Source organism: Ictalurus furcatus, chromosome 7 (genome assembly GCF_023375685.1).
Source record: "Ictalurus furcatus strain D&B chromosome 7, Billie_1.0, whole genome shotgun sequence".
Lineage (NCBI taxonomy): Eukaryota > Metazoa > Chordata > Actinopteri > Siluriformes > Ictaluridae > Ictalurus > Ictalurus furcatus.
In genome coordinates, this window is record NC_071261.1 from 5,905,494 (window position 1) to 5,922,506 (window position 17,013).

The 17,013-nt window shown below is 40.1% G+C and overlaps 1 protein-coding gene across 2 annotated transcripts in view; it reads right to left on the reverse strand.

Moving 5' to 3' along the window:
• The window catches only part of mmp14b (matrix metallopeptidase 14b (membrane-inserted)), a 40,884-nt gene that overhangs the window by 12,625 nt on the left and 11,246 nt on the right, over nt 1–17,013 (reverse strand). For both annotated transcript variants that reach the window (XM_053628006.1, XM_053628005.1), the window contains 3 exons: nt 7,668–7,816; nt 6,840–6,962; nt 6,219–6,526 (listed from right to left, as the gene is read on the reverse strand). In XM_053628006.1, the coding sequence (XP_053483981.1) occupies nt 6,219–6,526; nt 6,840–6,962; nt 7,668–7,816 (580 nt within the window). The remainder of the gene's footprint in view (nt 1–6,218; nt 6,527–6,839; nt 6,963–7,667; nt 7,817–17,013) is intronic.

Sequence of the window (17,013 nt, forward strand, 5' to 3'; positions counted from 1 at the left end):
TCTGATAGTGTGATGTGGTAGCACCACACCTTCTACAAAGCTGGCTTTGGGCAGTCCTTCCAGACCATCAGAGAGCTGTTTCAGCATGCTCTTTCCCATGTGCTTATCAGAGAGTTCAGCTATGTATTGTCTCCCAAGGCTTTCAGCCAGCTATGGGATTTTCTTACCGCACATGACAAAGATGGTGCTGTCGTTCCTAACCCCTTTCCTGAGTGAGAGACTTCGGGACTTAGCAGACTTTATCTTCATCTTTGCCCAGGACATCAGTTCATCCATCCTTTTTAGCAGCCTGGCTGTACATGGTGTAGAGGTGGCTGCTACACACTGGTAGTGGTTGTGGAGATCACCCCCCCATATAATGTAAAGTGCTTTGAGTGCCTAGAAAAGCACTATATAAATCTAAGGAAATATTATTATTATTATTATTATTATTATTATTATTATTATTATTTTATTATTATTTATTTATTTTATTGTTATCCCTACCAATTCCTACCTACAACTGCTGCCATCTGGTAGTGAAGTCCTGGAGGGCAAAGCCCATCTGCAGGTCCTTGAAGTAATTGGAGACCAGGCTCCTGATGTTGTCAGGCATGTGGAAGAACTCAGTGGTGTAGTTGATGAGCTGATGTGGCACTGATCCATACATGTTTGCAAGGTCAAGCCAAACAATGTGCAGATTTTTCTATTCGCGCTTGGCCAGTTGGATCTGCTTCCAAATCACAGATGAGTGTTCCACAAATCCTGGGAAGCCTGGGACCTCCGCCTTCTGGCAGCTGGTGTCAACATAGCCATTCCCTGTGAGGTTATGGTTATTCTCCATGCCAAAACAGAGAAGATCTTGCCTTCAACATTGAGCAAGGTGATGCTCCTAAATTGGCTGATCAGTCTAGAGTCCTTTTCCTTGCTGATGAATATTGACACTGCTCTTTGCCACTCCGATGAGATGCAATGCATATTTCAGGCGGCTTGCATGAGGGTCCATAGCAACTTTAGCACTGCAGGGCAGTTCTTATATAGCTTGTAGGGTATCCCATTGGGGCCTGGAGCTGCTGATGATCTGGCCTTTCCTACGACCGCTCACACTTCTCTGAGCTTGGGGGCAAGATGTTAAACTGGGACATGGGTAAGGCTGGACGAGGCACGTACTCTGGCTAACCTAAAGGCTCATACCTTGCTGGGTTGCTGTACTGCCTTCTGATCTATTCTTCCAGCTCCTTCCTAGTTATTTCTAGCTTCCCACTCTTTGTTTCCTCTAACAACTGCCTGGCATGCTAGAAGGGATTCTTGTAGAAGTCAGCTCGTTCCTTCTCCTTCCTCTTCCTGCGATTTCGGATGTGCTCAGCCCTCCGCAGGCTGGAAAGCCTCTGCTTGATGTCCTTCCACAGCGCTTTGAGACCTTCTTTCTTGCCCGGTGTTGCCTTCCTCCAGTTCCTTCAGAGTTGCAGTCACTGATGCACCAGTTGCTCAATCGCTTTCTCTTGCCTCCCTTTTTGTCTTGGAGCAGTGGTTTTCTTTGTGGTAATTATGCCGAACATGAATTTACAGTCCTGGTAGAAAATTTCTGCAAATAGGTTGAGCCTAGCCTCCACACTCCCTTGCAGTGACCTTTCCAGTATTCCACTCAGGTCCGTATCCAGTCTTTGCCATGCAATTGCCTCACTGGTCTTTGGCCACTTGATTTTGTCTTTCCTAGCTGGTGCCTGCTGTTCTGTTCTTCTTGGTGCTCACAAGACAGGTTGTACTCCACTACAGGGTTTTTCTTTTCGCCTACCTGCCTTCCCTCAGCAACGATGGGTCCGTTGGTGCTGTGGTTTTCGACCTGGCTTTCTGATCTAATCTGATCTGATGTTGCAGTGCAAGGTTGCTGTTGGCTTTTCCCTCCGCACTTTACTCTTCCCTGGTGGATTCACAGTCCTCTAAATGTGGTCACCTTTTTTCCACCCACAACCACATATCTGCAGGCTCCTCTCATTATCAGTATTCGTTCCTGTTGTTTCCGTATGATCCGTCCAATTAGGCCCATCTTTCACCCCACCTCCAGGAGGGCCTATTGGTTGTCTTCTCTTTGTTGACTTCATGGTAAATACTGGGTGTCTCCCTTAGAGACTAGTGGGTTGGGTTACCACCCGGTGTCTTTCCCGCTGCCATCCAGTCTTTCCTGGCTGTCCTCCAGTCTTCCCTGGACTCCAACTGCCCTATTCACAGTAGTCATGGGGTTTCCAGGAATGAAAACAGTTATGCTGTGATGGCTTAGGACTGCAACTCCTATTATAGCTTTTGGACTGCAATTACCACTAACAGTTTTGCATCAGTGTCCATCAGTGAACAGTGGATAAGTTCAACAAAACACACTTCGTGTGAAAAATTTCCTGGTTACACAACTGCACTACTTTGACCATGTAGTACACATTTATAGAAGGGATTTAATAATCGCACTATCCATTGTCACCCAGATGAGGATGGGTTCCCTTCCGAGTCTGGTTCCTCTCAAGGTTTCTTCATCAATATCGTCTCAAGGAGTTTTTCCTTGCTAGTGTCCCCTCTGGCTTGCTCATTAGGGATAAATTCACACATTTAAAATTTATATCCTGAATTTATATAATATGTAAAGCTGCTTCGGGACAATGTCCATTGTTCAAAGCACTATAAAACCAAATTGAATTGAATTGACTTGCCATTCCAACACCTTGAGTTTTTAGCCATTCAGACTACAAATTGCTGGTGTGCTTGGGAGCATTGTGCTGTGGCAAGAGCCAATTTCAGACCAGCATAAGCTGCTGAACCTCATTTGTCTCAAGAATATTCTGGTATAAAGTGGAGTTCATCATTTTCTCAAAGACTGCAATTTTTCCAGGTACTCTTGCTGCAAAACAAGCCTGGGTTTTTCATTATCTCTCTGAGCATTAAATGGTCAAAGACCTTGGACTAAATTTACTGGGACATCCACTCCAGGGAAGACTATCAGCTGTCTTGAATGCTCAAATTTTGGCCTTATAACCCTTCCCAGATTGAGCAGTAACAACTGCTTCTCCGAGGTCATGGCTGATGTCCTTTCTTCTTGGCATGCTGTAGACACACACCTGAGTGCTCCAGAACACCAAACTGCCAAAAGTTCAGCTGTTATAAAGGTAGTCACCCTTCTTGGTGATTAACTAATTTTGTTCATTTCTTGATTAACACCTGGCTACTAATTACATTTTTAATGATTGTGGAACTAGGAAGGGTGTATTTTCCTACTTGGTTTCCGAATGTTGGTTTACTTTTTGGGAAAAAAATGACTACATATTGAAATCTGTTGTGCTTTTTTATAGTCATCTGAGGTTATTCATTTGTTTATATAAGTTGTTTATAGAAGAAATTGTTATTTAGGCACTGATAAAAATAGGATTGAAGGAGAATGTGCTTTCTTTATCCATGACTGTAGGTGTAATGATCAGATGTCCCCATATTTTTGGCCACATAGTGTATTTATTGTGAAGTCCTTGTAGTTAAGTAGTCTCCGACTGGATTTTTAAATGAAATGTATTTATTTCAAGCTCCAATAAATAATACAATTTATTAAAATATGAACTACTTATGATAGTTTACACAGTTTATGTAATCATAAAACTGTTCTGTCCTTATTTTAGGACACTTATTCACAATAACCTCATATTGAACATCCTTTATACACACTGTGTCTTTACTCTTCTACAAATGCATACTGTAATGATTTATAATCCCACTTAGTACTATTAGTAGAATGTTTGGACATAAACTGCTCTATGGCTCAATAGGCAAAATATTATTATATACATTTAAATAATGAGCCTAATATTTCAATAGTTGGATTATGTTCATTAAATAAATCTGGGGGGACAAACAAGTTTTCCCCCAACCTGTCATCCATACATTTCACAGTCAAATTGTATTAAAAATATTTAAAGATGTAAAGGGTAAAGTATGAAATATTGTAAAGTATAAAATAACAAAGACCTACTAAAATATTATTGTTATAAGGAAAATACATTTTAGAATATATATATATATATAAAATAAAATAAGAGCTCATCTCAGAACTTCAGTTTTAAATGTTATTACCATCTTGGTCCCACATTTTGTTTGAAATGTGCCAAGCAGAGATAGCTTTATATATTGTGTTAATATAGAGGGTATGCACACAGGGGCACCATAATGGGGGGAGTTTAGGACGATTCTAAGGACCCTGGTCAGACAGGGGGGCCCAGCAGAACCCCATAATTTCCTGTATGATTTTGGTATTTAAATGGACTCTTTGCACAATAATCTATTAAGAAGCACACTATAATGAACACCCTCAGACTGTGCCAAGAGCATGTATGTGTCCCCTTAAGACGTTCGCAGATTATTCAGAAACATGGCACTTCACAGTTGTGAGTCGTTACATGCATTAGGCAAGAGATGGCACAGACAAAATCGGGATACCAAAAAAGGAAAGAAAAACATGAAAAAGAGGAGAGAGCAAGAAGGAGAAGACAGCTAGTCACCCAGTTTTGAAAAAAAATAAGGTTATTTATGTTCCCTGTTTTGTGCTATGATTCTGAAGCTAGCCCATATGAAGCTGTTATAATTAACATAAAATAGAAATATATTGGATATATTCAAGGTTTCCGAAGCCTTGCAACAGCTTTCTGTGAGGAATCGCTCAAAATTTAATGTCATCATATAAATCTGCTTTAATTGTCCCGAGTGAGTTTATATGAGAAGTGTTGTAATGATGGCCGATTCATGAGTGAATCATTTGTTTAAGTCATTTCATTTAAATGAATTGGAGAATCCCATTGATAAAACCAGTCTGAATAATTCATTCATGAATAGAACCGATTTGATTCTCAAGTTCAACTCACTGATTCAATGATCCTGTCACTGTTTTAGCTAATTTCCACATTTCTTTCTGGAGCTGCTGGTGTGTAAAACTTATTATTCACTCAATTAATAATAATAATAATAATAATAATAATAGTAAAGTTCATTGTTCTTGGTACTTGGGGAATAATAAATTACAAATCAACAGCTTATAAAGACATCCAGACAGAGTTTCTATAGTGTCTGTGTATGAGAGAGAGTACAATGGTGTTAATACCTTGTACTGTATACTTATTTGTATATAGTTCTAAATGCATCAGTTAATTTAATAAACTGTTCAAATTTTCTTCTTTATAGTCTCTTATTTAATATGCAATAATTGTTATGCTTATTGATAATGATTGTTTTTACACGTGGCAATAAAAAGAGATAATTGGGGGGTGGGAGCTTGGGGCCTGGAGTACAAATTAGCCAAATTAGCCAGAGTGCCAAAAAAAATTCACTCCTTTTTTACTAAGTCAAGCAGCGTAAGTGTAAGTTCTTTTGGCGTGTGGTATTCATGTTGTACAATGATGAATAATTTGCTACATATTTCTTTTTAAACGCTGCATATTTCACCTGATGAATAATGGAGGCTCATTCATTCTCTGACTGTTTTACCTTCACAAATATATAACATTAGTAAGTGCAAGCAGTGTTAGCTACAAACAAACTAGGACTAGCTAGCTTATGGTTAACCAGATAAAATTATATAATAAAATAAAAATATTTGTACATACAACCAGAATGTTTATTGGTGTTCTTGTCACTTTAATTTCTCCAACAAATCCCACCTTGAAGTAGGACCAAGCGTCAAGGCTTTTGTATGCCTTCAGGCTTCAGGTACATATTAATGTTGGGAAAACTTATTTCTGGCCACATGCCAATGTTCATAGACCACAGGTTTTGGGCAAGTTGTAAGGGTCACTGTTGAGTTCAATTGCCTTTCATTTAAGCTGATTTGTTAGTTATACTAGCGTTTTCGCAGCTTCCCCTATTAAATCCAGCCACTTTGCTGGATGTTTTGCCACTCAGTCCGGCTGAGGGGGGCATGCTCCAGTGGGAACGTGACGTCAATGCATACCTTCTATGCTGTATAGTGGTTTTAATGGTGATTAGTTTTTTTATTTACTTGGATAAAAGTAAACATTGTGTTATATTCAGTTCTATTTTTCAGCTATATTTTTTCTCCCACTGAATGTTTTTGTCCAAACAGTATTTGCTCCATAAGAATTTGGTCCCATCTCAAATATAATTGATGACCCTTGATATAGTGTTTACACAGCCCTAGGGAAAAGCAAGGACCCATGTTTATTTCTCAACATCTCCTTTCAACCCTTCACCTCTCTTACCCCACAAGTCTCGGTTTCCAATTGTCCAGGGCTCTGCAGCATCAAAGTGTGTGTCTCCTCCTATGCCATTTCCAGGAAAGTAGGCATGTGCTAAGAACCCACCCTCACCATCAAATGGACTGGCATCATCATGAAAACCCTCAGCAAAGAGGATCATAATGTCCGCAAAGTCAGTAGTCTTGTGCCTAATGTAACTGTAAGGGATCTCTTCAAATCGTAAAGGGGTGACACTCTCCCACACTTTGAAAGCTTTTCTGATCGCCTCATAGGTCTCATACTCCCCAATCTTAGGCGTGTAGTTCTGTATGCTGAAAAAGAAAAGAAAACAGAGGAGATGAAAGAGCAGATTTGGAAAGACAATCAGGTAAATTAGGCCACATTTCTGAAAAAGAAAATGTAGAGATATGGTAAGAAGTAGGTGCAAAAGTACAAAGAGAAGAGAAATTCTTCAAACAGACAAATCACATGAGAATCTGAGCCACACCTAACCCAAAGTGGAATGGATTACACTGTATGCCACAGAGTGCTTCCATAAGTGTGGAAAAAGTTTGTCATACCCCCTAACAAACCAGGATCTTCATTTTCATTGTTACTTGTGGATATCTGCAGTATGATTCCTACCAGAATGTGATCTCCTTCTTTTTCCATGTCAGTCTCTGGATAGCATATCTTTTCTTTCTCAAGTTGCTCTTAAGCTCTGCTCCAAATTTATCTGGAACACCACAGCGAGGCCTTCTCATTGCCCTGGCAAACATTAAAAAAAAAAAAATATATATATATATATATATATATATATATATATATATATATATATATATATATATATATATATGAGATCATGTATCATCATCACCACCACACTACAGACTAAATTCAGTTATTCTGGGCAAATTATTACATACTAATTCTTGCAACAGTTTCTGTATGAGCTGCTGGGCAACAGAAAAGCACTTATATAATGGTGGATTTCCAAATAGTACAGCAACCACAAATCTGAGGGACCACAAATCAATCACTTAGCAAGAGAAAATATCTTAAATTTAGTAAATTTTATCTAGTATTTCTTATTATAAGATTACAATAAAGCAAATATAAGATCAATAAACCTATTTCTGGACATTGTTACTCCTTTCAGGCTTGTAGTTTTGTTATTCAATTAGCACATTCCTTCCTTCTAGAAATAAATGCTTAAAATGAGCAAAATTATCTGCCAATAGAAACTATTTCAAGCTTTAAATGAGTACAAATATTGTAGCTTGAAATAGGTTTAACAGTCTTAAATTTGGTTTATTGTAATCTTATAAGAAATACTAGATAAATTAGACTGTATTCAAAGTATTTCCACTTGCTAAGACTGCAGTGTCTGAAATTATGCTTTAATCTACTTAACTATAATCTACTTTAAACTGAATGACTATTTAGTCAGTTTTACATGTGAAGCTGACTCACTCCAGTGTGTTAGAGTCCAGGTTTCCAGTGACAGTTAGGCCATAGAATCTTTGCATTGCAGTAATAGCAGAAGAAATGGATTGAGGTGAACGGGGTACTTGTTTATGGAGATCACCTGGAGGAAGGTACCCATACTGTTGGAGCCATGCCTAGAGGACATAGACACATGGCAAAGGCAACAAAGGCAGATCAGTATTCTACAAATTAAAGTTAAATGCAATGAATTCCATTTGTTGAATTTTATGTTTAAGATGTTATAGCATTTAAACATTATGATTAATAAAGAGTATGAGTGTGGCCAATTTGAGTGCGCAGAGCAGTATCCGCATACATAGTCATTAAAAAATAGCACAGGGTGATGCACCTAACCTCACAAGCAATGTGTAGACTTTGGAAAAAATAAGTATGAGTGTCTCAATACTTGCAAAAGTGCTTTCTCTCACATGTGGCCGTTTACTGCTGTGCATGCTCTGGTTGGCCTACATCACACTCTCTATTAAAGATGCTGTTATAATGCCGTAAGATGTTTTATAGGTTACTTGTATTGTATGAAGATGCTGTAGTACCTCCTTTTGATATTTTCACGTTATTGTTTCATGTTTCCATGGTATTGGACCAATACCCAATACCAAAATACGGTGCCTCCGCATTTTCTTTCATTCAACAATGCAAACTTTCTCCAACTTTCCCAAATTTGGGAGACAGCAATTTTCAGGTTTTTCAGATTTGCAATTGGATTTAAGTCTGGGTGTTGACTTGTCGTCTTCTTTCCCCAAGACATTCCTTTGTATTTTTTGCCCTGTGCTTTTGTCATTGTCCTTTTAGGACATACATTTTCACCCCTGACACAGATATTTGAATGACTGGAACATTTTCTCCTCAAGAATTTGTTTGTATTTAGTCCTTGATTGCAAAAACATTTCCAGTTCCTCCTGCTGAAAAGCAACCCCCTGATGTTACCTGGGTGTTGGGCTGTGTTTGGTCTGTGCTAATCTTGAAGTTTCACAGGCAGTTCCTTGGTTCAATTCAATTCAATTAAATTTTATTTGTATAGTGCTTTTTACAATGGACATTGTCTTACAGAAACATATAAACACGGGATACAGATGTATGAATTTATCCCAAGTGAGCAAGCTGGTGGTGACGGTGGTGAGAAAAAAACTCCCCAAGATGTTAAGAGGAAGAAACCTTGAGAGGAACCAGACTCAGAAGGGAACCCTTCCTCATCTTGGTCTAATCTGACTGTCATTTTAGCTGTTAGACCTCCCAAAGTCAGTGATATTTACTGTGCAACTATACAACTGGACACATATGGATGCAAAATTGACACAGGTGTACCTTGTTTAACATATTCGACATGGTTTCAGGTTGAGCGTATGCTGGGCTGTGAGTGGCAAAAGTATGTGAACCTTTGCTTTCAGTATCTGGTGTGACCTCTTTGTGCAGCAATAACTGAAACTAAACATTTCTAGTAACAGTTGATCAGTCCTGCACATTGGCTTGGAGGAATTTTAGCCCGTTCCTCAGTACAGAACAGTTTTAATCTGGGACGTTGGTGGGTTTCCTCACATGAAATGCTTGCTTCAGGTCATTCCCCAATATTTCTATTGGATTAAGGTCAGGACTTTGACTTGGCCATTCCAAAACATTAACTTCATTCTTTTTTAAAAATTCGTTGGCAGAATGATTTGTGTGCTTAGGGTCATTGTCTTGCTGCATGACCCACTTTCTCTTGAGATTTAGTTCATGGACAGATAAAGGAACCGTCCAGACATTTTCCTTTAGAATTCGCTGGTATAATTCAGAATTCATTGTTCCATCAATGATGGCAAGTCGTCATAGCCCATATGCAGCACAACATGGCCAACCAATGATACTACCACCACCATGTTTCACAGATGGGATAAGGCTCTTATGCTCTTATGCTTTAATGCAGTGTTTTCCTTTCTCCAAACAGAACACTTCTCATTTAAACCGAAAATTTCTATTTTGTATCATCCATCCATAAAACATTTTTCCAACAGACTTCTGGCTTGTCCATGTAATCATTAGCAAACTGCAGATGGGCAGCAATGTTCTTTTTGGAAAGCAGTGGCTTTCTCCTTTTAATCCTTCCATGCACACCATTGTTGTTCAGTGTTCTCCTGATGGTGGACTCATGAACATTAGCATTAGCCAATGTGAAAGAGGCCTTTATTTGCTTTGAAGTTACCCTGGGTTCAGGGACTATTACACGTCTTGCTCTTGGAGTGATCTTTGTTGGTCTCCACTCCTGGGGAGGGTAACAATGGCCTTGAATTTCTATTTGTACACAATCTGTCTGACTGTGGATTGGTGGAGTCCAAACTCTTTAGAGATGGGTTTGAACCTTTTCCAGCCTGATGAGCATCAACAACTCTTTTTCTGAGGTCAGCAGAAATCTCCTTTGTTCATGCCATGAAACACTTCCACAAACATGTGTTGTGCAGATCAGAATCTTATAGAGCCATGTTCATTAAATAAAACAGGGAGCTCACTCACACCTGATTGTCATGCCATTTATTGAAAACATCTGACTCTAATTTCACCTTCAAATTAACTGGTAATCCTAGAGGTTCACCTACTTTTGCCACTCACAAATATGTAATATTGGTCATATTTATTCAGATATATTCTAAAGGGTTCACAAACTTTCAAGCACCACTGTAGGCCATCACTGATTCTTCTATGTTATGATGCAAATCAATTTAGTAGCCTCCAATCACTGTGACCAGCTTTGTTCAGAATCTGAGGTATCACCCAGTATAAAAATCCATCCATCCATCTTCTACCACTTACCCGGAGCCTATCCCAGGGAACATCAGGCACAGGGTGGGGTACACCCTGGACAGGGTGCCAGTCCATCGCAGGGCACAATCACATACACACTCACATTCATACACTACAGACACTTTAGACACGCCAATCAGCCTACCATGCATGTCTTTGGACTGGGGGAGAAAACCAGAGTACCTGGAGGAAACCCCCACAGCACGGGGAGAACACACAAACTCCGCACACACAGGGCCCCGGCAGGAATCGAACCCCAGACCCTGGAGGTGTGAGGCGAATGTGCTAACCACTAAGCCACCATGTGCCCAATATAAAAATACGGATTGTTATTATTTACACACTGGTCGTCTGTCCTTTTGGCATTTGGCATTACTCTGCAGGATTAGGGCTGTCACGATAATTACTTTATCGCTTATCACACCATATATGTATATGACCTCAATAATGGCCATCGTGTTTATATGCGTGTTTGTTCACATAAGAATGAATGTCACCATGTCATGTTCAGCGAGTAGATGGATGCAAATGCAGTTTAAGCATTTTATTTGAGAGGCAGGCAGACAAATCCAAATCATGAATCATAGTCAGTACACAGAACACAGGCACATGACAGGCGATCAGTAAACAGCAAAAGCAGGGATTATACAAAATACACAAACGAGAAAAAGAGAAACTAGATCAACTGCAAGCTGAAGGTCTCTGCACACAACGCCTGGCGCATGGGGCAGTTCTGTTTCATTCTGTTTCATGGATGATCACAGCGTCAGCAAGATAGGTCGAGAAAATGAATACCAATGAAGTCACATGGTGACATGAGCTGAGAGGAGGTGATACAAGCCACTGCAGCTCAGCACTCCACCTCTTTCGCTTTCTCGCCTTCGGATTAGGTCATAGATTTTTTCATCACATTGTCAAGTGCAGCTTACTTGGAGCAGCCACAATTCATCCTCTCAAGCTGTGACAATACGTTTGGTACTGCGCTGTCTGACTGATAACAACTTGTTTGTTTTCCAGATTGCTCGCCAATGGTAAGTATAGGCTTTTTCCTTAGCATCGCTGCTTCGCGCTGCTGAGCTATGAGCTGCTTGCCATGGTGCTTGAATTATGTTCCTTATGGTTTATCTCTGCACGGCATGCCACTTACCTCACGGTTCTATCCGTAGGTGTATTACCCGCGTTTGGCTAGTTAGCGAGTTGTGTTCCCGCTGTCAGATCTCAACCCCCACTGCAAATCAGGTTTATTGTCAAAATTTACAGACTTTCAGCTGTTTACAATGAACAAATCAAACAAAAGCAAATTAAATAGTTAAACACAACGAATACCAAATTCAACTGAAAATGCAATCAAAATTATTCAACCCCATTGCAGAATGGTGCTCTACTAAGTACTAAAGATGCTTGACATGAAGGGGTTGAATAATTTTGAAACTGGCAAAATCATTTTCAGTTGAATTTGGGGAAACCATTGATGCATTCGTTGTGTTGAACTATTTCTGAAAGAAGCACTTACAGACCCATGTCCTGTACCAAAGCTAGTGCCAGGTTGACTCTCTCCACCTTATTGTGAAAAATAGGAGACAAATGATATTTTTCAACCTCACATATGGGCAGACATAATTTTCTAAATTGCCTAAATATCTGTTAGTACAATACTAACTACATCATGACAATATCTATTTAGAAAAATCCTAATACTGAACTTGATGTTGCCTTTTATGACTAGTAGCTTGGAAAAGTGTTGCTGTTGTTGTTTGCCCTGGCTGTATTTATAACATTTAAAATGACAACATGGAGGGCTCCCTAAATGTACTGTATGTAAATTTGTCTTCTAAATTAATTAGAATGAATGAATGAATGAATGAATTAAACTACAGTGCCTTGCAAAAGTATTCACCCCCTTGGCATTTTTCCTATTTTTTTGCATTACAACCTGTAAATTAAATGGATTTTTTTGGATTTCATGTAATTGACATGCACAAAATTGTCCAAATTGGTGAAGTGAAATGAAAAATATAACTTGCTCTAAAAAATGAAAAACGGAAAAGAGGTGCATGCATATGTATTCACCCCCTTTGCTATGAAGCCCCTAAATAAGATCTGGTGCAACCAATTACCTTCAGAAGTAACATCATTAGGTCAATAAAGTTCACTTGTGTGCAATCTAAGTGTCACATGATCTCAGTACATATATACACCTGTTCTGAAAGGCCCCAGAGTCTGCAACACCACTGAGCAAGGGGCACCACGAAGACCAAGGAGCTCTCCAAACAGGTCAGGGACAAAGTTGTGGAGAAGTACAGATCAGGGATGGGTTATAAAAAAATATCAGAAACTTTGAACATTCCACAGAGCATAACAAACCTGCCAAGAGAGGACCGCCCACCAAAACTCACGGGCCAGGCAAGGACGGCATTACTCAGAGAGGCAACAAAGAGACCAAAGATAACCCTGGAGGAGTTGCAGCACTCAACAGTGAAGATTGGAGTATCTGTCCATAGGACCACTTTAAGCCGTACACTCCACAGAGCTGGGCGTTTTTAAGAGTGGCCAGAAGAAAAAAAAAAGCAAACAAGTTTGCTGTTCACCAAAAGGCATACGGGAGACTCCCCAAACATATGGTCAGATAAGACTAAAATTGAACTTTTTGATCATCCAGGAAAACGGTATGTGTGGCACAAACCCATCACCCCGAGAACACCATCCCCATACTGAAGCATGCTAGTTTCTAGTTACTGCTTATCGCTGGTGAAGTTTGTGACAGTTAGATGCAGACCATTTTATTTACCGCGGGAATTCACCATTGTTCTGATAATCGGAGTATACATTCCCCCCGCCGCTAATGCTAAGGAGGCGCTCTGTGAACTGTATGGGGCTATTAGTGAACTGCAGAACACAAACCATGATGGACTGTTTATTATCGCCAGAGATTTCAACCATGCAAATCTCAAAACAGTGCTCCCTAAATTTCACCAACATGCGGACTTTGTAACGAGAGGGGAGAACATGCTGGATCTTGTTTACACAAACATCCCCAGCATGTAAAGGGCAGAGCCCCACCCCCACCTGGGCTACTCAGACCACATCTCTGTTATGCTAATCCCAGCATACAGACTGCTTATCAGACGCTCCAAACCGGTTTTGAAGCAGGTGAAAACCTGGCCAGCAGGAACCATCTCGGCTCTTCAGGCCTTTTTTGAGCACACTCACTGGGACATGTTCAGAGAGGCTGCAACTGACAGCAACTCCACCAACTTGGAGGAATACACGGCATCAGTGACCAGCTACATCAGCAAGTACATTGATGACGTCAACCAGAAGCCTTGAATGACTGCGGAGGTGCGTGCACTGCTGAGGACCTGAGAGTCTGCCTTCATGGCAGGTGACAAGGCTGCAATAAGAACAACGAGGGCCAAACTGTCCCGGCCATAAGAGAGGCAAAGCGTGCACACGGCCAGAAAATCCACAGTCACTTCATGGATAACAGTGACACGCGGTGCATGTGGCAGGGCATTCAGGCCCTCACTCACCAGGACAAGAAAGACACCTATGTTTGAATGCTGTTCATAGACAGTTCAGCATTCAACACAACCATTCCTCAGCACCTGATTGGAAAGCTGAACCTACTGGGCCTGAACACCTCCATCTGCAACTGGATCCTGAGAACCTCACATGGTCCATCAACCTGGTCAGCTCCATAACCAAGAAATCCCAGCAGCATCTCTACTTTCTGCAAAGGCTGAAGTAAGCCCATCTCCTACCTCCCATCCTCACCATCTTCTACAGAGGAACTATTGAGAGCATCCTGAGAAGCTGCATCACTGTCTGGTTCGGAAATTGCACCTCATTGGATCACAAGACCCTGCAGCGGATAGTGAAGACAGCTGAGAAGATCATCAGTATCTCTCTCCCCTCCATCACAGACATTTACACCACACGCTGCATTCGCAAAGCCACCAGCATTGTGGATGACCCACACACCCCTCACACACACTCTTCACTCTCCTGCCGTCTGGAAAAAGTTACCGAAGCATTCAGGCCCTCACGGCCAGACTGTATAACAGCTTCTTCCTCTAAGCCATCAGACTCCTCAGAGACTGGACTGACACACGTGCACACACACACACACACACACACACACTCTGAACTGAACACCACCCCACTCCCATTGAAATATTTGCACATACCTGCATTGACTCTGTTGCATTTTTGCTGCTACTGCATTATAAAAATATAGTATTTAAATTATTGTCACTATTATACACTTTACCTGGCTGCTACCACAATAACTGCTATGTCCATATTTGGTGTAAGCTAATCTGCTGAATACTCAGTCATAGCATGTTATGTTTACATTTATACCATTTTTTAATTATATTGTTACTCCTTGGCACCTATCTTCTGCACTACCCGTTATATCAGACACTTCACACCTGTGAAAACTGTATACTGTTTGGCACTACACTGTCACTTACTGTGCCTATTGTCCTGTTTTAGTAGTTACTGTACTGTCCTGTGTTGTTAGCACACATCTGCATGTGCACTTTGTGGAGAATGTTTGTAAAGCTTATTTAGTTCTGTGTAGTCTCATGGTTAGTGTGTTGTTTTATGTAGCACCATGATCCTAGAAGAATGTTGTTTCGTTTCACTGTGTACTGTAAAAGCTGTTTATAGCATGTAAGTAAGTAAATTTTATTTATATAGCACGTTTAACACAGCAAAGCGGACCAAAGTGTTGAACAGAGTAAGAAAAGTAAAATAGAAAACAGAATAAAACCAAATAAAGACAGATAATAGATTAGATTGAAATTAGATTAAAACGCCTGGGAAGAGAGATATGCTTTCAGCCTCTTTTTTAAAATGATAATTGAGGGTGCACGGCAGATGTCTAGTGGTAATTGATTCCATAAACGAGGGGCAGCGACTGAAAAAGCTCTATCACCCTTTGTTTTTAAACAGGATCGAGGGACTTACAGAAGAAACCTATCAGAAGATCTTAAAAATCCGCTGGATAAATTTGGTGTAAGAAGATCTTTGAGATAAGAAGGAGCTTGATCATTAAGAGTTTTAAAGACGAACAACAGAATCTTAAACTGGATCCTAAACTGGACCGGGAGCCAATGTAGCGATGCTAAATTGAGGTGACATGATCATATTTCTTTGCCCTGGTCAACAGCCTTGCAGCTGCATTCTGAACCATCTGGAGACGAGCAAGAGATGACTGAGGAAGACCCGAGTACAGTGAATTACAATAATCTATCCACGATGTGATAAAAGCATTAATAACCTTCTCCAAGTCTTGGAAAGACAAAAATGTTTTAAGTTTGGAAATAATCCGTAATTCATGAAAACTATTCTTAACGACCGAACTGATTTGTTCGGTTAAGCATAATTCTGAGTCTAGGATGATACCAAAGTTCCTAACCTGAGAAGAAATTGAGGAGAAGTGATTACGAAGGTCATTACTGAGACCATCTCTCAATCTCCGGGGACCAAAAACAATTATTTCGGTTTTGTCTTCATTAAGTTGGAGAAAGTTATTTGTTAACCATTTTTTTATATCGTTGAGACAGTCCAACAATGGTTGAATGGAGTCACCAGCTTTACAACGGGATGTACAACTGGGTATCATCAGCATATAAACGAAGAGACATTGTGCGCTCTAATAATATTCCCCAAAGTTAAAAAGAAGTAGGTCCAGAATGTAGCCTTGAGGTACATCGCTAATAATAGGAGCAGAAGATGGGGAGAAATTACCCAACGCTACCAAAAAGGACCTGTCTTTCAGATATGAGCTGAACCATTGTAAGGCATTCCCCTTGATACCAATCAAATGCTGTAAGTGCCAAAGAAGTATGTTATGATCTACAGTATCAAAGACAGCTGTAAGATCTAGTAGCATCAACAGAGTATTTTTACCAGCATCCACTGCCAGTAAAATGTCCTTGGATACTTTTAGCAAAGCAGACTCTGTGCTATGATACGCAGTGAAGCCAGATTGAAAAGTTCCAATAACTTATCTGAATTTAAAAACAGGATCAATTGTGACTACACAACTTTCTCTAACAGCTTTGACAGAAATGATAGCTTAGAGACAGGCCAATAATTATTAAAGCAACCTTCATCCAACCCCTGTTTCTTAAGCAAAAGTTGAACAATAGCATACTTAAAACAATTCGGGACCACCCCAACTTCCAAAGATGAATTTATCAACACCTGGATACTGGGGCCAACTACGAAAAAAGTTGCTTTTATAATCTCAGAGGGAATATCATCAACTGAAGTGGAAGTTATTTTCATCTGGTTAACCAGATCACACAGTTCCTTTAGAGAAACATGTTGAAATTGGTAAAAGGAACCTGGTATAGCCAGCGAATTCAGGGACAGGTCTGAGAACTGCAAAGTGAAGGAGGAACAAATGGCTATCAGCAAGAAACTTTAAAAATCTCTCACAAAGTTCAACCGAGAATTCCCCATGGAACTGGCAACTCGGATTAATTATTGAATTTATCATGGTGAATAAAATCTTAGGTTTATG